The following is a 20,436-nucleotide window of genomic DNA, read 5'->3' as shown; positions in this document are numbered from 1 at the left end:
ATGATTTTTCATTTTTACAAATAAGTTATTGGTGTAGGTCCAATTCGAAGAGAGCTATTTCAGTTCAACATATTTTTATCAAACACTCATATATGTGTGGGGCACTGTGACAGGCATGGGGAATTCAACCACCAAAATTCGTAGTCTTTAGCCAAGTGCCTACTATATTCTAGTAGGAGAGAAAGACATACAAATAAATAATTTAGCCAGTGTGACATGCAACATAGAAACGTTTAAGACATAGAAGTAAAGCACCAAAAAATGTTTAAAAATCTGTTAGCAATTGACATCAGGGCAGTCAAAGAAGACAAAGTCGAGAAAATTTTGAAGAAGGGATGAAGGTTACAATATAGATTAAAGTAGGAAGGCTGTCACACTGAGTGGAGATGTAGTACAAAGCCATGTAGGGGTAGGACAGCTTTCCATGCGACAGAGTACCATGTGGGAAGTGACAGGGGATGCAGATGGCAAAGAGTCAAAGGTCAGCTCCTATTAAGACACTAAGAATTTATCCGTGAAGTGAGTCACTAAAGACCTTAAACACAGATGTGATATGGTTGGTTTGAATTCTAGAAAAGTCATTCTGGCAGCAGTGTGGAAGATAGAGTGAAGTCCAATCTTGCAACCTGAGTTCAAAAGTCAGGGCATAAGGCAAAAACCAAATTCAGGCAATGTGAATCTTGAAAATCCCTTAAGAAGGTATCATGATAAGGAAAAACACACCAGTTCTCAATAAGCCAGTGGATAAACCACAAAACTAAAACCCCTCAGTAACTTACAGTATTTGAACACTCATCTCATCCTTAACTTTTATTTGAGAATCAAACTGATCAAAGGCCTTCCATTTCACTATTTGAAACTTCAATTCATAGCTCTTTTCTGCAGTTATGAGCACAAGACTTAGGCGCTCCATGTTGAAATGTAATATATACATGTGGTTTATATATATATATATATATATATATATATATATATATATATAAGGGTTTAATATATATAAATGTAATATATATGATTTAAAAGTGTATATATTAAGGTTATCTGTATTTTTCAAATTATAGGTGTCATATTTCAATTTATGGTTTTGGTTAAGAAGTTATATGATTACATGTTATTTGTCAAGAACAATCACCATCACTGAAATCTACCATAAGCCTGAGAGCGTTGGGATGAGCTCCCCAGGTTGGTAAATGCTGCCTCTGTAATGACACCGACAGTGAAATCTGCAAGGAAAAGAAAGGGTTAAATTAACAAAATAGGATATAAATTTTAAAAAAACACTGAAATTCAAGCAGACCATATGCTCTGTACTGGTAATTTTAATGCACAGTCTAACAATGACATTACTCCATGAGATCCCATGCAATTCTGTTATACAAATGTGAAGCCTTGTGCAGCTTTAGATTTTGTTTTCTAAATTCAAGCTCTGTATTGTTTTAGTGACAGAACAGACTGTGTTGTTTTTGTCACCAAATAAAAAGTCCCTGAAGGCACTTCAGAGAAACACAACTGGTATATCATTTAGCCTTATGTAGACAACAAAAGTCTTAATGTCATATGAGATTTGAGAAATTTCTGAGCGCTGAGAGACATTAAAATCCTGCTACTAAAATCTGCCACATGACCGTGAAACATAAACCTTGCTATCATTATTGATATGGCAAAAGCAAGTGGGAATAAACTTCAGGATTAACCATCAGATTCCTTAGCTCTTTCTATAGAGCTTTTGTGAACACATACAGGGTTAACAAATAAATAAATAAAGGTAAAGACATTAAGAACTATTAAAGAAACAACTCACAAGCAGATCTTTGCAAATACGCACACTTATTTCATGGAAAAAGTGACTGTTTAATAGTGGAAAAATTTATGGTGCTGAGTCAATTAGATAAAAAACAGAAAGAAAGGAAAGAGGCATGATAGCCCATTTATCCTGTAAGGGAGAAAAGAGATAAAAACTGGACGCTGTCAACCCACTCCTGTGACGTACATGGGCACACAAAAGCTAAGTGTGTCTTCATAGTATTTGCCTTCGGGACAGTTGCAGCCTTCAGCACAGTCATCAGGACACTGTTCTGGGGAAGAGAGAGAGATGCAGGAGCGGCGACAGAAGGTGGAGCAGTAATGGTACATCATGCCTTTCTGGCACACCACCCCTGAGGACGAAGAAGCATCAGTTGAGAAAGATCTCCACAGGGCCGAGAAGCATTTTATGCTGGGTTATAAGTCTATGATAGACATAAATCATGAAAAAAGAAGATATCTTACATCAATAAACCTAGAACATTACAGAATCCTATATCATAAATAAATAAATAAAATAATTCTTTGCCTCACTGTAACAGAAGAACAAAATTTCTATGTGAAATATATTTAAAGGTGACATTCCATAACATTCTTTAACAGTCTGTGCTATAATTTTTAAAAATATTTTTAAGCCATTTTATCCATCTAAATAAACTTCCCTTCCTCACATTTTTAATTTATTTACTGCTATACTGACACCACCTTCTTCTTTGACATTATTTAATCCTAAGTAAACTTTTAGTCCTCTACAATTAGCACAAAACTTGACTTTATCAATCTGTACTCACAGCTCCTGTTTTTTGCCTTTTTAATCATGTTTGCACTTTTTGCTAAACCCTCCAATTTCTTTTTAGAACAAACTGAACTGATTACAGTAGGCAAACTAAAATAATCGAAAAACACACTTATACAAACAAAAATGCTGGATAAAACACAACTGAAATAATGTTAAATGTATAATTGATATTGTGAGAAAAAAATGGCGGTGGAGGGTAACTTCTCCATACGCCAGAAGTAAAGAGAGAAATAAAATTCAGAACTTTAAGTAGAGGAAGGGAGGATGGGTCCTAGTAATCTTGGACCTGATATTTAACTCTTAAGGAAATGGAAAATGAAAGTTAGTCCTTTTCAGGGCGAGGAATTGGGAGACGCTTAACTTGGACCTCCAAAACAATCTCCATCGTCAGTTGAAAAGATGGACTACAGCAGAGGTCAGCAAACTTTTTTTGTAAAGAGCTAAATGGTAAATAGTTTCAACTTTTCTGGCCATACAGTCTCTGTCACAACTGCTCAACTCTACCCCTGTAGCTCAAAAGCAGTCATAGACAATATGCAAACATATGGGCAGTAAACTTTATTTTCAAAAACACGGGAAGCCCAAGGGTGTAATTTGCCAACTTCTGGACTAGAAGAAATCTGCTCATAGTACAGGGAGATGCCAGGAAAGCTTCTCTAACTCTGTGGGGTCTCTGATGAAATAAAGTATCCTCTGAGAAATCAAATTCCTGCACAGGTTTGGTATATGGATTTACATTACCTTTATATTTACATTATTTTTGTCTTAGAAAGCCCAAGCTGAGAAATTAACATCACAACTGGCCAGTGTTACTCCTGGAATAATAGGAAAAAGTTTTTTGAAACCACTGAGGGATGAAGAGATGGAGAGAATGAAGCTCCTGAAACCCAGGTCACAGAAGATTCTAATGGTGGTAAGGGGAATGGGCAGTCTTGATAAAGAAAGATTAAATCATAAAAGAAATTATAGAACAGTAAGGAAAGGAAACAATCTACTATGCATGATAACAACAGACATCATAACCAGGAAGATTCGAGCCCTAAGAACTTGAGATAATAATTGTCTGTTGCATAATTTACCTATTTACCTACAAATCTGTGTCACTCTACCACATAATGCTTTCCCATACTTTCCAATATTTAGAACATTTCTATAAGAATTTTTTTCAAATGTTTCAAATTATTTCTGTTGCATATTTCAAACCATACAACTACACTCTAATTTTGCTTATGGTAAAAATAGTCAAAAGCCATTGGTCTTATCCAACAGAGCTCCAATTTTAAGAAATGAAGTATTTCACTTTTTTTCATGTTTACACATTATAATAAGTCAAATAACCTAAGCAAATATTGACTTTTTATTTAAAAAAATAGCGGTAATTACAAATACAAAAATCTCTAAAGTGTTATTTGATCATCTTTATCAGTGACAATGCCATCATACTCACCACAGAATGAAATCTGAGCTCTGAAATCGATGGGAACACCATGCTGGCCACAGAGGTAGGCATAGTGGGCAAGAGCATTGCATAGGCAGGCGCTTCCGCACTTGCATGCATCATGGCGGCACAGCTGATAGTACAGCCCAGGGCTAATATAGATGTGGCAAGGAGCAAAGAGCTCTTGGTGGATAACATCACAGTGTGCTGCATATCCAACTAACAGACAAAGAACCCCATTAGCACTTCATTTACTAGTCTAGCTAGTATCAAATACCCCTGAAGTATCAAATTCCAGCACTATCCAAGCATCTTGCTTTCCGAGAAATAACACTGTACTGCATATTATTTTCAATAAGAGCCAATATTTTCAGCTTATACTTCTTTTGGTAATATTGGTAACAGCACTTAATCCATATTTAATATTCTTCTAGCAAAAAAAAAAAAGAGTATTGTGTTATACCTGAATAAGTTGAGCAACAGAAGGGTTAACTGACAGAAGTGGCCTCAATTACCCCATCTCCTGAGGACCATCTTAGGAAATCACCCTAATTCTGCTATAAAGAACTGATGAATATTAGAATGTTTACCTCCCAACATCCACACACAATAAAAGCAGTGCCAATTGTGGATGTTATGGCAATTCCCTGGGATACACAATTATCCAGGAAGGACTAGGAATCATCTCACTCCAATGGAGTCTCTGAGGTAAATGGTAATGAGGTAGATGCCACATAGTCATTAAATGCAATATCTGCGCAAGGCATAGTGCACAATGTCTGGTAAATATTAGATCAATAATGTTTGATAAATGAATCTATGACGAATACGTGAGTAAATGAATAATGAACAGAAATTGGTAATGGAACATATGCTAAAGGCTATGAGCTATCACTACCAAGCCATTTGAGGGGATGTGTATAATAAGTTCTTGAAATGTGTTGACTTTTCCTTGAGAATGACTGCTCAGATATAATTCTTTATGGGAGTAACCAAGTTTGACAAAACAATCTGGATTTCATCTTTCTGAAAAAGCCTCGTCCTGTGATTTCTTGGTGCAATGGACCAAGATTGCATTGATTGCATTGATTTCTTCACAGATAAAATTAATCAATCTTTGAGTTGTCATTGTCTTTGAGAGACAAGATGAGCTGCTAGAGATAGAATTTTTTCATTACTGAGGAATTATACTGAACTTTTTTTGCTGAGCATTTTAAATATATTTATTATTGGAAACACATGGTAATTATCTAAGTAATTACCTGAGTATTATATATTTTTGCATTGTTATGCACATAATATATGAAAACAAATGACAGACTATAACAGCATACTATTAGCATATATACTCCTAATTCCCAGGATCTCCAAGCAATAGCTTTTATTGCATGCCCTAAAGATTTGTAGATCAAAAAACATTCCTACTGACATTAAGTGAAAGGGTGACTCAGAAAATCCTTGTTTAAAAATATCCTTCAGAATCCATATTAGAGTTGACTTTCATCTATTTATTTTCCTTTCTTTGGGGATCTTTTTGAATTTACCTATTTGAAATTAAAAAATAATAGTTCATGGCAAAGGTGAAGAAAAATAATATCTAAAATATATATGTCATAGAAGACATAAGATATGGGGACAAAAATATATATATAAAAAAATGGTAGGGAATAAAGGAGGTCATTAAAGAAACAACCAGAGAAAATTGGAGTAAAGTCCAATTGATAAATTAGAAGTTGGCCTAGATTAAAAAAAAAATCACTAAAAGCAAGATTATCTTGTTTTCTTTCCAGGACACTAAAACTATAAGTTAATAATAAGGACCACAGAACAATAAACAGAATCCTTCCAAACAACCACTACAAAATCCAGAAACTCTGCTAACTTCTCATGGGTACTCAATCAATATTAATAATGAATTTTTAAAACTACATAAAAACAGTAAACCAACCAAAATAAAGGAACAAATTTAAATTATAAAAATATCTATTTAAGCATGCACATTGATTTTCTTTCACAAAGTGATTTTGAAAAAAAAAAATACGCCTTCTTTTATTGAACAGTAAAATAGCCTTTCACGTGGTCTGCTGTGGCTTTAGTAAAAAAAAAAAAAATACAGCCAAAAATTCTTGGCATGTGAGTTGCACTGTCGTTGTAAATTGGAACTCTACGACAATCTCAAATTGTTACACACCTGACGGCACAAAACTTCTCTGGATCACTGGCTTCCTGCTTATGAAGCCATAATATGTTCTGTGAGTAGGAACTCGTAGTGTGACATCAATAAACAGGAGAATTCACACGCACTGTCACACTGTGGAACCGAAGTTGACTATCCCAAGACTATACGAGCATTATTAGAATACTTCCAGAGATTTTTCTTTAGCATTTAAATAATCTGAAATACCCAAAATGCTAGCTCACATTTGGGAACAGTTGAGGGATTTCTGAACATCTAAAATAAGTAAATTTATGAATGCAGAGTAGTAAATAAAAGAGTCATTTTCTGGAGTTCTTTTTTAAAGTAACCTAGATTACATAAAGAGGCATATGTATTAAATAAAAATACATAAAGAATGGCATCGATTTTATCATAATGAAGAAAATCAGAATTTAAAATCACTATCTAATTTTACAAAATTACAGTAATAGAGAGAACTTTTTCTTAGGTTTACATGCAGAAAGACTTACTGTTTTGTTGATTAATGTTGCAGGGATCCATCATAGGAACATGAACAGGTGCAAAACAAGTGGAGGAAACTCTCCATGCATTTGCATGAAGTTGTGGGGTACCTTCTATCATGCCTGATGGAGAACTAGAAAGCAAATATAATATTCTCTTAGCCTCTCCCATTCATTTCCTTCCTTCAGAGTCTTCAAATATTGAAAAAAGAGAATACTACTTTTTTAATTTACAAAGAAATCTTAAAGCTTGAAATGTTTTATTACATCTTTAAATATACACGGTGTTAGCTTCTTATTATTAAGATTTTACAATGTGTCAAATTGTGGACATACATGGTTTTATTTAATAATCATTTCAGCCTTGTGAAGGACACACCATTATCCCCATTTTAGAGAGAAGGCAAAGCAGAAGCTTAGAGAAATATTAATGTTCACTCAGCTGCTAAGTGTCAGAGGTGAGATTCAAACGTAGTTCACACCACTTTGATGAAATATCACACAACCAAAGCATGAATGCGTGTGGTTTAGGGAGGTGGAGGTAGAGAACTCACGTGATTCTTTTCAGGGTAAAGACAAATGTCCTAAAGAAGAAATAGTCTACACTGCTGGTTCAGTATTTCAATTTTCATTATGAGGCCTGACATACTGAGGTTCCACTGTGAGGTTGGGCAAACAAACCAAGTGAAAATTAAGGAGAAATGGTATGAGGCACTCTTCACCCACGTTTTCTCACTTCTTCAGTTCCCTCAGCAAACCAAAGTGGAAGAGAAATATCTATCCTTCAGGCTTATAAACCACAACAATGTTTAAGAGGCAGACACTAAAATGCCCCCTCCAGAAGTCATCAAGATTTAGTAACTCATCAGCCAATAGTGAGTGACAATCCCTGCTGGAGCTGTGCCAGACACTGTCAGAACTACTTAGAGAATCAGGTTGGACTAGGTTTCCTGTAGGAAGCTTTGACCAAGCAAAACTTCACTAATGCAAGCCATAACTGCATGAATTGCTACAACACGGCCAAATAACAGAGTAGCATTTATCTTCACTCTCTTAGTGTCCAAATAAACATAACTACTTTGCCTACCATTTATCTCAATCACCAATATGAAGCTATATGGAGCTTCTCACCACAAAGACAGGAGTAAAAGAGGGAGCCACACAAGCTACTCCACCATGCTCATCCCTTGTAGCCACCCTTTCCTTCTTTTTTCTATTCCTCAAAATGAAACTATTCTAGAAATGTATAGAATTATAACAAACACCCAGTCCAAAATCTATTTGCTCCAATGAGAACATGAAGACTCACAGAAATTGCATGACTTGCACTAGCTCTTCTCATTCCTTCCCTCTCCATCCCTCTTTATCCCTACAAAGCACAATAAAATAGGTCAAGGTGATAGGTGTACTCAGGATTCCCAGGAGGAACTGACTCAGAGCTTGGCTCTCTTATTTCATTTAATTCACTTAAAACAATAAATACCAAAAAAAAAGCTGAAATGTAGACCCATTTATTTATTGCATTCATTTTATAAAATAGCCTTTCAGTTCACCGTAGTGAATTTACTAAAACAAGGCATACAAAATAAATTTTCAAGTAATTAATATTTTCCATTCATTATGTTTGCAGATTCACATTAACTTTGTGATGCAAGGAATTTTAACTGCTTATGCTGGAAAGCTAAACAATGTTTGAAAATTATCTCTGACTCTGAAATATTATCCTGCACTGTTATCAGGCCTGAATGTTTATACATGGAGGAGACTGGTGCCTTAGAAAGAGGCAGACAGATCTGCCATCTGTTAAACATTGACTACTAACCCATTCTGACAAACAGGAAGAGAAAAGGCTTAATGCCTCCTCTGCACATCTTAACCAAGTCACTTAATATAGTTTCTGTTTCACAAATTGATAAGAAAGCAATATTCTGATCTACCAGTAAATGAAACAAACAAACAAACAAAACCCGTAAATGACCTAAAAGCAAATTAATTACACAGGAGAAAAGGTAAAAGAAACTCTCTTTTAAAATTAAAAAACTGAAATGCCCTTTCTCCTTGCTGATCCAAATTCTCTTCTCGGTGCCACATCAAAAGTCCTACCTCCGTTCAGTTCAACTGTCTAGTGCATATAAGGTACTCTGCTAGTTCTTAAGAATATAAGGATTAAGGACACGGTCTTTTTTCACTGTTGTGGCCTCTCCCGCTGCAGAGCACAGGCTCCGGACGCGCAGGCCCAGCGGCCATGGCTCACGGGCCCAGCCGCTCCGCGGCTTGTGGGCTCTTCCCAGACCGGGGCACGAACCCGCGTCCCCTGCATTGGCAGGCGGACTCCCAACCACTGCGCCACCAGGGAAGCCCGCCTTTGCAGTTTTAAGTGGAAACCGGACAGATAAATGACAGATTTTCATAGATAAAAGAGTCAAAATTAACTTTGGTGGGATACAAACTCACTTTTTGAAGCAAATAATGACCGCGTTGGTTTGAAAAATAAATAGGAGTTAATGGGGAAGATTAGGGAGCGGATAGAAGCCAAAGCAGGAAGAATATGCAGAAGTGTTTTTTTAATGGCATTTGGAGAATGGCTTCTCCAGGAAACGCTCCCCGCCTACCCAGCCCACCCTGAGCTACTCAAAATTTTGCTGTGCTTCTAGCCACAACCACACAAGTTAACACTTAATTTTTTGAATTCACCTCAGTATTTTTATACATATTGTGATTAATACCTCGCCTAGAACAAATTATTTCTGAAAGACGGTTGTCCCTTCCCAATCCACAATATAAGCTCCTTGAGGATGGGAACAATGTCTTACTGCCTCTATTGTCCCACAGTGCTTAGCACAATAACAGGTGCTCAAAGCATTTACACTAAGTTATACACCATGTCTTATCACATGTAGGTGAAAGTGCTTTGTCAATACAAGGGGTATAAATGTATTTTATTGCTTTTTCTCCTAATGAAACACCAACTATCATAAAATCCAATTAACTTAGATGCCACAATGTTGCTTTAGAGATATCATTCATACCAAATGATATCAATATTATTAAAGTATAATTTACTATCATTCATACCAAATGATTCTAAGACTTTTTAAAGGCAGCAAAATTTTTTTTACATAAAATACCGTTAAGCTTGATAGGATAGGCAGCAGAGAGAGAATAACGGGAAGTTATTCTGTGGGTAGCCTTCAGGCTCTTGAGTCTCGCTACCTAAACCCAAAGTCCAGCTCCACTGTATTTGAGCTATGTGACTGAGCTATTTATTTGTCACTTTGGTGCCTCAGTTAGCTTCCTTATCTATAAAACAGAGATACTAATCAGGGGATTGCTACAAAATTTAAATACAGTAATCCATGTAAAGCTCTTGGAACAGTGAGTACTAAGCTATTATTAGTTAAGTAAACATTTTTAATGTAAGAATTTATATCCTCTAAATTACTAGTCATTAAATTATGTTAGCTATACAGAGATCATACTTACAGAAAATCATCCCTTATGTTCCCATTAAACGTGCCACACAGACCTAACGTTCTTCTTTTCCACGCACTAGTGAGCTGAATATAAACTCTTTCCCCATCTATAGCAAACAGAATCTTTAAACCAAACGTGGTTTTTAGAAGAATAAATAAGGATGACAGAGTCTGAATTTCAACAATTCCTGCAGGAAAAGAACATACATAAATCAGCTTTGAGACTCACAGGCAGTGTTCTGAAATGCTAATGTACATCGGGAGTCTTCTTCCAAAAGACTTCTTCCCAGTTCCTGCTCCTGTGCTCCGGGGCCAATTTTCATCACCTTGTGCCTGCTTTCTTTTCTTCCATTTCCCTCTGGGTCTTCAGCAGATATTTTTAATAGATTGTCAGGTGCACATGTAATTTCAGTTGGCAAGCATCTCATGGTGGGGGTGGACAGTCCTTAGACATTTGAAATCTGATCTCTTTTCCTTAACGTGTGTGTGTGTGTGTGTGTGTGTGTGTTCCCACGAATTGGTCATGATTCAATAAGGAAGGGGCACTTTTTCAAAAACCCCCCATTCCTTTGAAACTGTCAGCAAAAAGGGGAGCACAGCACTAGAGAAGCACCATTTTATGAGACATCTTTAGAGAAGAGAAACTTGTGCTCAAGACTGAATTTGACTTTTGCAACCAGAAGAGTTGCTTCTGCATCTCTATCACAATTTCTGCCATCAGTCTGGTCACCAAACCGAGAAATCTGAGAATCATTCTTTGATCACTTCATCCCCCTTATTGTCCTTCCCCAACCAACCCCAATCCAATCCATCACCGAGTTGACAGCACTTTTTTTCTAAATAAAATTTCAATCTGTTTTCCTCTCTCCATCTCTACTGTCACTGTCTTGGATCAGTTCCTCCTCATTCCTTGTATGCCCTCCTCTAATAATATCCTAACTATTATCTGTGCCTCCTGTCTAACATTTCTCAAAGCCATTTCCATAGTGTTGTTATAGTAGTCTACCAAGAAAAAAAAGACAAAGTTAGTCTCCTCATTAAAACTCATTGCTTATTTGGTTGAAGCATATGAGATTGCCATCTTTGTACATAAAAATGGTCAAATAATAACAATTGCATATTCAATTTCATATCAAGTTCAATCAACATCCTGGCACGACATTGACTGTGACCATGTAATTTATAACACAATTCAAGACATTTCTGAAAGCAAAACAGACTGTTATTAGCAACTATACTGGAACACAGGCATGAACAGGGCCTCCCAGGAAAACCACAAAGTATGATGCCCTGTATATAAGGCATTCCCCATGGAATTAAGAGATACAAACTACTATGTATAAAACAGATAAGCAAGAAGGATATATTGTACAGCACAGGAAATAACAATCATTGTTTTGAAATAACTTTAAATGAAGTACAATTTATAAAAATATTGAATCACTATGTTGTATAACTAAAACTAATATAATATTGTAAGTCAATTAGACTTCAATTTAAAAAATAAGGTCTTTCCCATTCTCACCCCCATCTCTTTCCCTCTTCTCATCTCTGGACATTCTACACTTACCCTCTTCATGCTGCAGCAATGCCAAAGTAGTTACAGTTCCCCCTAAACATACTGCATAGTTCTCTTTGCTATGCCTAGAACACTTCCCCCATCTCCTTCATACGTAAGGATGTAGGAGCTGTAAATGCTCAATGAGATAGTCCCTTCCTTAAGAAAATTTCCTGACCATACCTGCAGGGTTGAGTGAGTTGTACCTAATCATTTAGACCCCCAAAGTCCCTATGCATATCTTTAGGTTTATCATATTTTTAAGTGGCTGTTTACTCGTATCTCTCCTCTTCCAAACTCTAGTCCACTTGAGATAAACACTAGATCCCATAAACATGGCAGTCTCAACTAAGTCTGGCTGAGGAGCTGGCAACACATAGTCACTCAATAAATGTTAGGTTAGTCGGCTAATGGGAAAAGACTCCATTGAAGTCGTGCTGCTGTTGTTGTTCATGTAAGAAAAGTACACCATCAGCATTGCTTCTTACCATTCAGACTGAATCCCTGGTTAGGACTGGTGAGGATCTGTCCTCCCCTACTAAGGGTCACTTGTTTGTTGGAATCATCCTCCAGAATTAGAGTTACAGACTGAAGGCAGACCAAGCCAAGGTTCTGCATAAAAATCAAATTATCAATTAAAGGAGTGAGAGAGAGAGAGAGAAAGACATAGAAAGGGACAGGACCAATGGGAGAAGGAAATGGGAGAGGATGAGGGAGAGAAAGGAGAAAAGAAAGGAGAGAGCACACATGGATAAAAATTTATGGTATATAGAAAACTTGAGAATAAGCAATATAATAGTTATTACATCTTATTGTGAATATAATATAGCCCCATTACTAATAAAATATATCTTTATGTAGTACATTAAATATACCATATACATACATACAGTTTACACAGATTATTAAATAGAAATTTTTTCAATAAAGTGCCAATAATTATGTTTTCCATACTGCATAATTAAAGGATCTTTCCAAATTCATTGGTGGTATATTAAATATTTTAAAAATTCAATGTAGAAAAGAACAAGGAGAATTACTGTTCCACACAGAAGGTTAATTGAGACCTGACATATTGCAAAAGAAAAAATAAAAATCAAACTAAAAAAAAGCTAACAAAGTAGACTGGAATTTTGTTGGAAACAACCATTTTATGTTTAAAATAAATATTCCAGAATGCTAAAAAATCCATCATATCTATTTAGAATGATGTGAAACTTGTTAAATTCTGTCAAAAATCACCTTTAAGATAGCAGTCTGTAAAAACAGAACTAACATATGACCCAGCAGTCCCACTACTGGGCATATACCCTGAGAAAACCATAATTCAAAAAGAGTCATGTACCAGAATGTTCATTGCAGCTCTACTTACAATAGTCAGGACATGGAAGCAACCTAAGTGCCCATCGACAGATGAATGCATAAAGAAGATGTGGCACATATATACAACGGAATATTACTCAGCCATAAAAAGAAATGAAATTGAGTTATTTGTAGTGAGGTGTAGTGAGGTGGATGGACCTAGAGTCTGTCATACAGAGTGAAGTAAGTCAGAAAGAGAAAAACAAATACCGTATGCTAACACATATATATGGAATCTTAAAACAAAATAAATGGTTCTGAAGAATCTAGGGCAGGACAGGAATAAAGATGGACAGGACAGGAATAAAGAAGAATCTAGGGGCAGGACAGGAATAAAGACGCAGACATAGAGAATGGACTTGAGGACACAGGGAAGGGGAAGGGGAAGCTGGAATGAAGTGAGAGAGTGGCATGGACATATATACAGTACCAAATGTAAAATAGATAGCTAGTGGGAAGCAGCCACATAGCACAGAGAGATCAGCTTGGTGCTTTGTGACCACCTAGAGGGGTGGGATAGGGAAAGTGGGAGGGAAATGCAAGAGGGAGGAGATATGGGGATATATGTATATGTATAGCTGATTTACTTTGTTATACAGCAGAAACTAACACACCATTGTAAAGCAATTAACATCCAATAAAGATGTTAAAAAAAAAAAGAGAGAGCAGTTTTGAAGTAACAAAAAGCTTATTGTCTATTGTGCAGTCATGAAATGTTCCAAAAACCTATACATAAACAAATACCATTTTTAAGAAAGAAAGTACAATAAATACGCACTATTTAATCTGATATATTTTTAATATATTTTAATATCTCTGAATTTATTTTAATATCCTATATTTTAATAGATATTTAATATCTCTGAAATCAGGATACATGATATTAATAGTATAACAGATTAATCATCAACATGCTTTCTTTCTTTGTAGTATATAGAATAATGATGCATCTTAACAATCAGTGGTGTCCTATTTTTGAAGAAAATAACTATACCCATTCATGTTACCATTCTTAACCGAGATAAGAAGTTTGAGTCAAAAAAAATGAACATTCCTCTGGTCATTTTGAAATGTTCTTACCTGCTCACAGTGAGCTTTCTGTAAAGTAATTGTGAATTTATCTTTTCCAGTTCCTTTTACAAGGATGTATTGGCACATTCCAATGAAAGAATAATGTCGACCATCAAAAGTAGTAAAATGAGAATCACCTACAACAGAGCATTGAACTACCAAAAAAGAAAAAGAAGAAGAAGAAGGAGGAGGAGGAGGAGGTCGGGGGGGGGCGGGGAAGAGGAGAAGGAGGAGAAGGGGGAGAAGGGGGAGCAAAGGGGAGCAAAGCAGAGCAAGGAGAAGAGGAAGAAGAGGAAGGAGAAGAAGGAGAAGGAGAAGTAGAAGAAGAGGAAGAAGAAGTAGAGGAGGAAGAAGAGGAAGAGGAAGAAAAGAAGAAGAAGGAGGAGGAGGAGGAGGGGGAGGGGGAGGGGAGGGGGAGGGGGAGGGGAGGGGAGGGGAGGGGAGGGGGAGGGGAGGGGAGGGGAGGGGAGGGGAGGGGAGGGGAGGGGAGGGGGAGGGGAGGGGGAGGGGAGGGGGAGGGGAGGAGAAGAAGAAGAAGAAGAGGAAGGAGAAGGAGAAGAAGGGGAAGGAGAAGAAGAAGGAGAAAAGGAGAAGGAAGAAGAAATTATGTTTATTCTTAAAAAGAAGTAGGTCAACCTAGGATAAATTTTTAGGTATCAAAAAGAATAACTAAAGTGTTTGACAAACTTACTAAATTATGTTATTCAATTTAACTTAAAATTTATTAAATGATACCTGTCCCACATATTTTTTAGAATATTTCTACTATTTTAGTAAATTTTTCCCAAAGCTGTCTGCTCAGAGCTATCATTTATTCAATTTTCCACTATCCTCTTAATATCTGGATTTAGAAATCATTGCATTTATATGAGATGACCTTACAAAAATCAGTGTTAGCTTCCTCCTCAATTTCAAGAAAATCAAGACATTGTCTTTAAAAACATTTTAAAAGATTACCTGGGCAGTCATGCTCAGTGCAGTTCCAAACTCCACCAACACATACACTAAATGAAATGATAAAAATATTAATCTAATTGTATAGAGAAACTGTATGAATATTTGCAATAACGTATTGGTAAATGTAACCAAAATGTATCATGTTTTTTAGGTTCGGAATAATCTGACTTGAAAAATATCTCTCCAAAAGTTCAATTAACTGATACATTTGGACTGGCAAGCACCTAAATTATTATTTATTGCATTAGTCAAGAACAAAAACACTAAGCAGAGAACTTCTGTTTCTGTCCTTCCCTCATTGATTAAACCAAAAAAGGTCACACACAATAAAGTATTTACCCACATCATTAGAGAAATATATAGAGAGAGGTTAAGATTAATAAGTTAACTCATCTACTAAAAATTTTAAAAGTTGGCTTTGAGCATCATCAGACATTAAGGAGAGAGAAAAGATATTCCCTTTGTACGATAAATTCTGCCTTCTACCATCAAACAGGTATGAATTTTGGAGGACAGAAGCAGTCTCAGAATGGCAGGAACTCAAATCAGTATCTAAGAGCAGGGTTAGTTTTCAATTGCATTTCAGTTATATACACAGACACCTAAGGGAAAATTGCCTAAAGACATTTACACCTCTGTTTCTTTTTAGATTGCCCTGAAGGGATTTAATCTTTGGCTATAATAGTTTTAGTTAGCTAATTTAAGAAGAATTTCTAAAAGTCTCTAATCATGGCCAAAAACTGGATAGTCACTTTTTAAGGTACTCAGTAGAGAAGGCCAAGAGAACCATCAAGTTCTAAAGGTAAAAGTTTGTGCAAATTGGTGATTATGAATAACAAGACAATTCAACAGTTCATCACATGGATATAAGATTTTATAGAACTACCAAGGGAAGTGAGGAGAATTACATCATAAAAGAAAATATAGATGTTCCCCCCACCACCCTGTCCCTGTAAGGCTTTAAATAAAAGGAAAACTGTGTCTTGGAATTTTTGGAAGAAAAATCAATAAAAAGTATATTTCTTTAAACATATGTCATGGTAAAATGGTCAACTAGTCAAGTATCCAGAAATAATTAGCTGTACATTAATCACATACCATTCAGTACATTCTTGTTCAATTTTTGAACCAACTGAATAAGCTAATCCATGAAAACTGCATGGGCAATTTTCCAAGGAGATGCAAGTCCCATTTTCCATTATGAGGCCTATTTAAGAAAAACATATCAAATTCACAAAATAAATAATAAAGATTGTATTCTTTGAATATAATAATTCAACCAACTTTTATTGAACACTTGCTTACACTATGTGCTGGAAATAACAAGTTTCTTTACTTTCAAGGAGGTTACCGACAGCCTTGCTCTGTCTCAATCAGTAGCTACCTTATAAGGGTCTATTTCAGTGGTTTTCAACTTTCTTATCCCATGACTTGCCATCAGAAATTCAAGATTCACAGTACAAAATTAGGGCAACTAATGTCTCTTTGCTTTTGAGGGAAGAGGGGAGGAGAAGAGGGAGAAAGTATATTCTTGGTTTTATTTCTGTTTATGTCAAAGTGAGAGATTTACACTATCATCACACAGATAATAAAGAGCCAAGCAGTGCTTCTCAAAGGGTTAGTACAGTAGAACTGCATTTAGTACTTCTCTCTAATGAGGAAAGGTGGTCGAACCAGTGTTACTAAGCACACTGTTTGATTCAGCTGATCTGGTTTTCAGAGTAAGACTCTCTAGATGAAGGAAGCATTGACTTATATTTTGGTGCACGGATTTATATTCTGGTGCAAACTCCTTATCTCATCACTGGCTGGTAACAAACAGTTTAGGCCTGGCACGGGTCCAAAGCACTTAGAGTAGCACTGACAGAACAATGGACTGAGGTCAACAGATCTGATTCCAAGTAGTCCTCAGTCATATTAAGTGTATGACAGTGGGAAAATCACTTAACATCTCTGGGATTCTATTTTTTTTTAATCTGTAAAAATAAAAGGGTTTGAGTAAATCCTCAATGTTCTTATAAATGTCTATCAGTATAGCAGATTTAAATCCCGTTTCTATCACTTACTATGTTACTTCTAATTTCAAATATTAAAACTACATCAGGACTAAAATCTTGTACTGCCAAAATGTGAAGGTTTTTTTTTTTCTGAACTTGATTTCATCTTTAAAAAATGAAAGTATATAAATTATTAAATATCTTTAAATACTCAAGAGAACAAAAGATCTGCCATGGGTAACTTCAAGACAAAGTTCCAAACTTCCAAGGAAATTTGCAAAGGAATAAGGCTTTTACTAAAGAAAAGCAGCCATTCCTTCTAGTCACTTCAAGGATCAAATCCTACAAGGATAGAAAATCACAACAGCCCTATCATCCTGAGAGATGACATTAAGATATGATTCTTGGATCACAGGGGTACTAGTTTCCAGGAGTGCAGACATGGTTTCTTTCATGAAGCACTTACCATCCGCGCAGTAACATCCATCAAGACAATGGAGATTACTCCCAAGACATTGGTCCTCAAATGTGCAGGTTGGTGGGCAACAACTGATACAATCCCGATGGACAAAGCTGTCATCACATTTATCAACTAAAATGGGCAAACAGGCGAGCTGTAAATCAACTTTATTCAACACTCAAAAAGATTACAGTGGGGTTTTGGGGATTTTTTTAATTTTTTATTAAAGTATAGTTGATTTACAATATTGTATACATTTCAGGTGTACAGCACAGTGATTCAGAGATATATATATACACATATACATATATATATATACATATTCTTTTCCCTTATAGGTTATTACATAATATTGAGTATAGTTCCCTGTGCTATAGTAGATCCCTGTTGGTTATCTATTTTATACATAGTAGTGTATATATGTTAATCCCAGCCTCCTAATTTATCCCTCCCCCACCTCCATTTCCCCTTTGGTAACCATAAGTTTGTTTTCTGTGTCTGTGACTCTCTTTCTGTTTTGGAATAAGTTCATTTGTGTCTTTTTTTTTCTTTTAGATTCCACATATAAGCAACATCATATGATATTTGTCTTAAGGAGATGTGGTGTATACACACACACACACACACACACACACACACACACACAATGGAATATTACTCAGTCATAAAAAAGAATGAAATAATGCCATTTGCAGCAATATGGATTGACCTAGAGATTATCATACTAAGTGAAGTAAGGCAGACACAGAAAGACAGAGATTACAGTGTTTTAAAAGTATGCAAAAGTTTACCAACATTATTGCATCAATAACAAGTATTTGCAATTCATTAGTTTTGAGCACTAGGGTAAGTTTTGAGTACTAGGATAAGCCTAAAATTAATAGAGGTGCACAGGGCTGGAAAATAATGAAACATACTGCATGCTGGAAAGTCATCTCTCCAGTCTTGAATAGGGTAGCCAGCATGGGAACAGGCTCTAGCATACTCGGTGGCTGCTCGACAATAGGTCTCATCATTGTGAGTTCTGAAAAGTGAAAAGACAGATCCAATATCACACAGGAAATATTGACAGAAACCATACCTTTGAGCTCCTGATCTCAAGAAATGCTGAGTATGTGGTGAATATTCTAATATTAGCTGATGTCAGCTTGTATATAATACATTATAATATGTTACGTACAATAATGCAGAAAACAGATAAACATGGGATCCCAGCTAAAAAGGCCTAGGTAAATTGTTTCATCTTTCAATAATTTGGCCACTTTTCATTTGATTCAAGGGAGTACCTATACTGAAAAAGATTTCTATTTTAATTATGATGTTCTTTCCAGAATCCTTGTATTTTTTTGTTCCCACACAAAGCATCCTAGGTCTTTCAGAATTTAACAAATCCTATTAGAACAGATAAAATTCTATCACAGCAAAAACAACCAATATGAAAATTATTTCTAAGATACCATGCTCTTGATAGTATACATGCTGGAATAAAACCAATACTAATAACCTGCAGAACTTTTGAAAGATTAAATAAATAGCATTTAATTTAAGATTTAAAAGAAGATTTTTAATTCTTTCAGGTTTAAATTACTAAAGCTAGTTACTTTTATAATGCTGCCAAGAGTGAATAACCTTTAAGTATTTTCTTATAATCGCCTTAGAAACTCCTCCAAACAAATATAAGAGGTCTGCCAATTCCCAAAGCAGATTAACAAGGCATCTATAAAATAAACAGGGTTTATAAGGTAGTGGGCTTGTTTTTCAACCCAACTGAAACTCAAAATTAAATAGTTAAATATCTTTCAAGATAATGACCTTACGAATGTTGTATTTTGTGAGCCTTAGCATTTTCAGTATCTCTGTTGTAAAAGCCAAAGCCACCAGTCTCAAATTGCACTTATCCTGTGCTACTGTAATTGAGTCATGAAGCTTATCTAGTCCAATTAACTGAGCTTTAGAAGGAAAAAAAAGAACTGAGCATATAAACTTCAGAAACTCAGAAAATATTCTAAACCTCTGAATAAGAAAAGTCTCTGAAAAACAAGGTAAGTTAAAACTGTTGAATTCCTAGAAAGACATTAAAATCTATGATTTACTTTAAATATGTGCATTGTTTCCTACAATTAATGGAGGCTCTGAAAACTAACAAAGTAACTGAATATTGGCTTTCCAACCCAATGCAACTATTATTCAAATAGCTACTATTTACTGTGACTATGTTATGTTAGGAACTGTACTGGGCATATTACATTTGGCATTGCATAAAAACAACAATCGGGCAAGAAAGAAATTATTATTGCAATTTACTGAGGGGAAAATAAGCTTATTTTTCCATTTTGGATGTGAACTTTAATAGGGAAAATGAACATTAAACAATAGTTGTTTTTATCAATAAATCAATTGATTTGGGTGTGGCAAAATTAGAAGCATTTCCTTGCTGCTAAGTTTAGCATTCTTAGAAGCAGAAACACGACAAGTTCAAGAACTGGTAATGTATCATCCTTCAAATTCCAACTCAGCTGTCATCTCCTCTAGGCACTACCTGATAAAGTTAGTAGTTCTCTCCTCCACATTCACTGCACTTTGCTTTTAAAGCATGTATAATTGCTGAAGGTTTGTTTCTCTGCCCCATTAGAATCTGAGTTCCTAGGGCAGGGACTATTTCTAAATTGTTTTTTGTTTTGATGGCCAACAGACACATGAAAAGATGCTCACCATCACTAATCATCAGGGAAATGCAAATCAAAACCACAATGAGATTATCACTTCACACCTGTCAGAATGGCTGTTGCCAAAAAAATAACAAACAGTCGCTGAAGATGTGGAGAAAAGGGAACTCTAG

The 20,436-nt window shown here is 35.7% G+C and overlaps 1 protein-coding gene across 2 annotated transcripts in view; it reads right to left on the bottom strand.

Moving 5' to 3' along the window:
- Positions 1-20,436, bottom strand: part of OTOGL (otogelin like) — a gene marked incomplete at both ends in the record, with an annotated part of 153,818 nt that overhangs the window by 98,582 nt on the left and 34,800 nt on the right. For both annotated transcript variants that reach the window (XM_082849594.1, XM_082849595.1), the window contains 11 exons: positions 1,149-1,223; positions 1,991-2,156; positions 4,050-4,259; positions 6,729-6,853; positions 10,203-10,380; positions 12,239-12,362; positions 14,193-14,338; positions 15,141-15,187; positions 16,239-16,347; positions 17,604-17,729; positions 18,515-18,621. In XM_082849594.1, coding sequence (XP_082705720.1) covers positions 1,149-1,223; positions 1,991-2,156; positions 4,050-4,259; positions 6,729-6,853; positions 10,203-10,380; positions 12,239-12,362; positions 14,193-14,338; positions 15,141-15,187; positions 16,239-16,347; positions 17,604-17,729; positions 18,515-18,621 — 1,413 coding nt within the window. The remainder of the gene's footprint in view (positions 1-1,148; positions 1,224-1,990; positions 2,157-4,049; positions 4,260-6,728; positions 6,854-10,202; positions 10,381-12,238; positions 12,363-14,192; positions 14,339-15,140; positions 15,188-16,238; positions 16,348-17,603; positions 17,730-18,514; positions 18,622-20,436) is intronic.

Source organism: Leucopleurus acutus (genome assembly GCF_964270905.1).
Source record: "Leucopleurus acutus genome assembly, chromosome: 11".
Taxonomy (NCBI): domain Eukaryota; kingdom Metazoa; phylum Chordata; class Mammalia; order Artiodactyla; family Delphinidae; genus Leucopleurus; species Leucopleurus acutus.
Note: the sequence above shows the minus strand (reverse complement) of the source record. Positions and strands in the feature narration are given on the sequence as shown.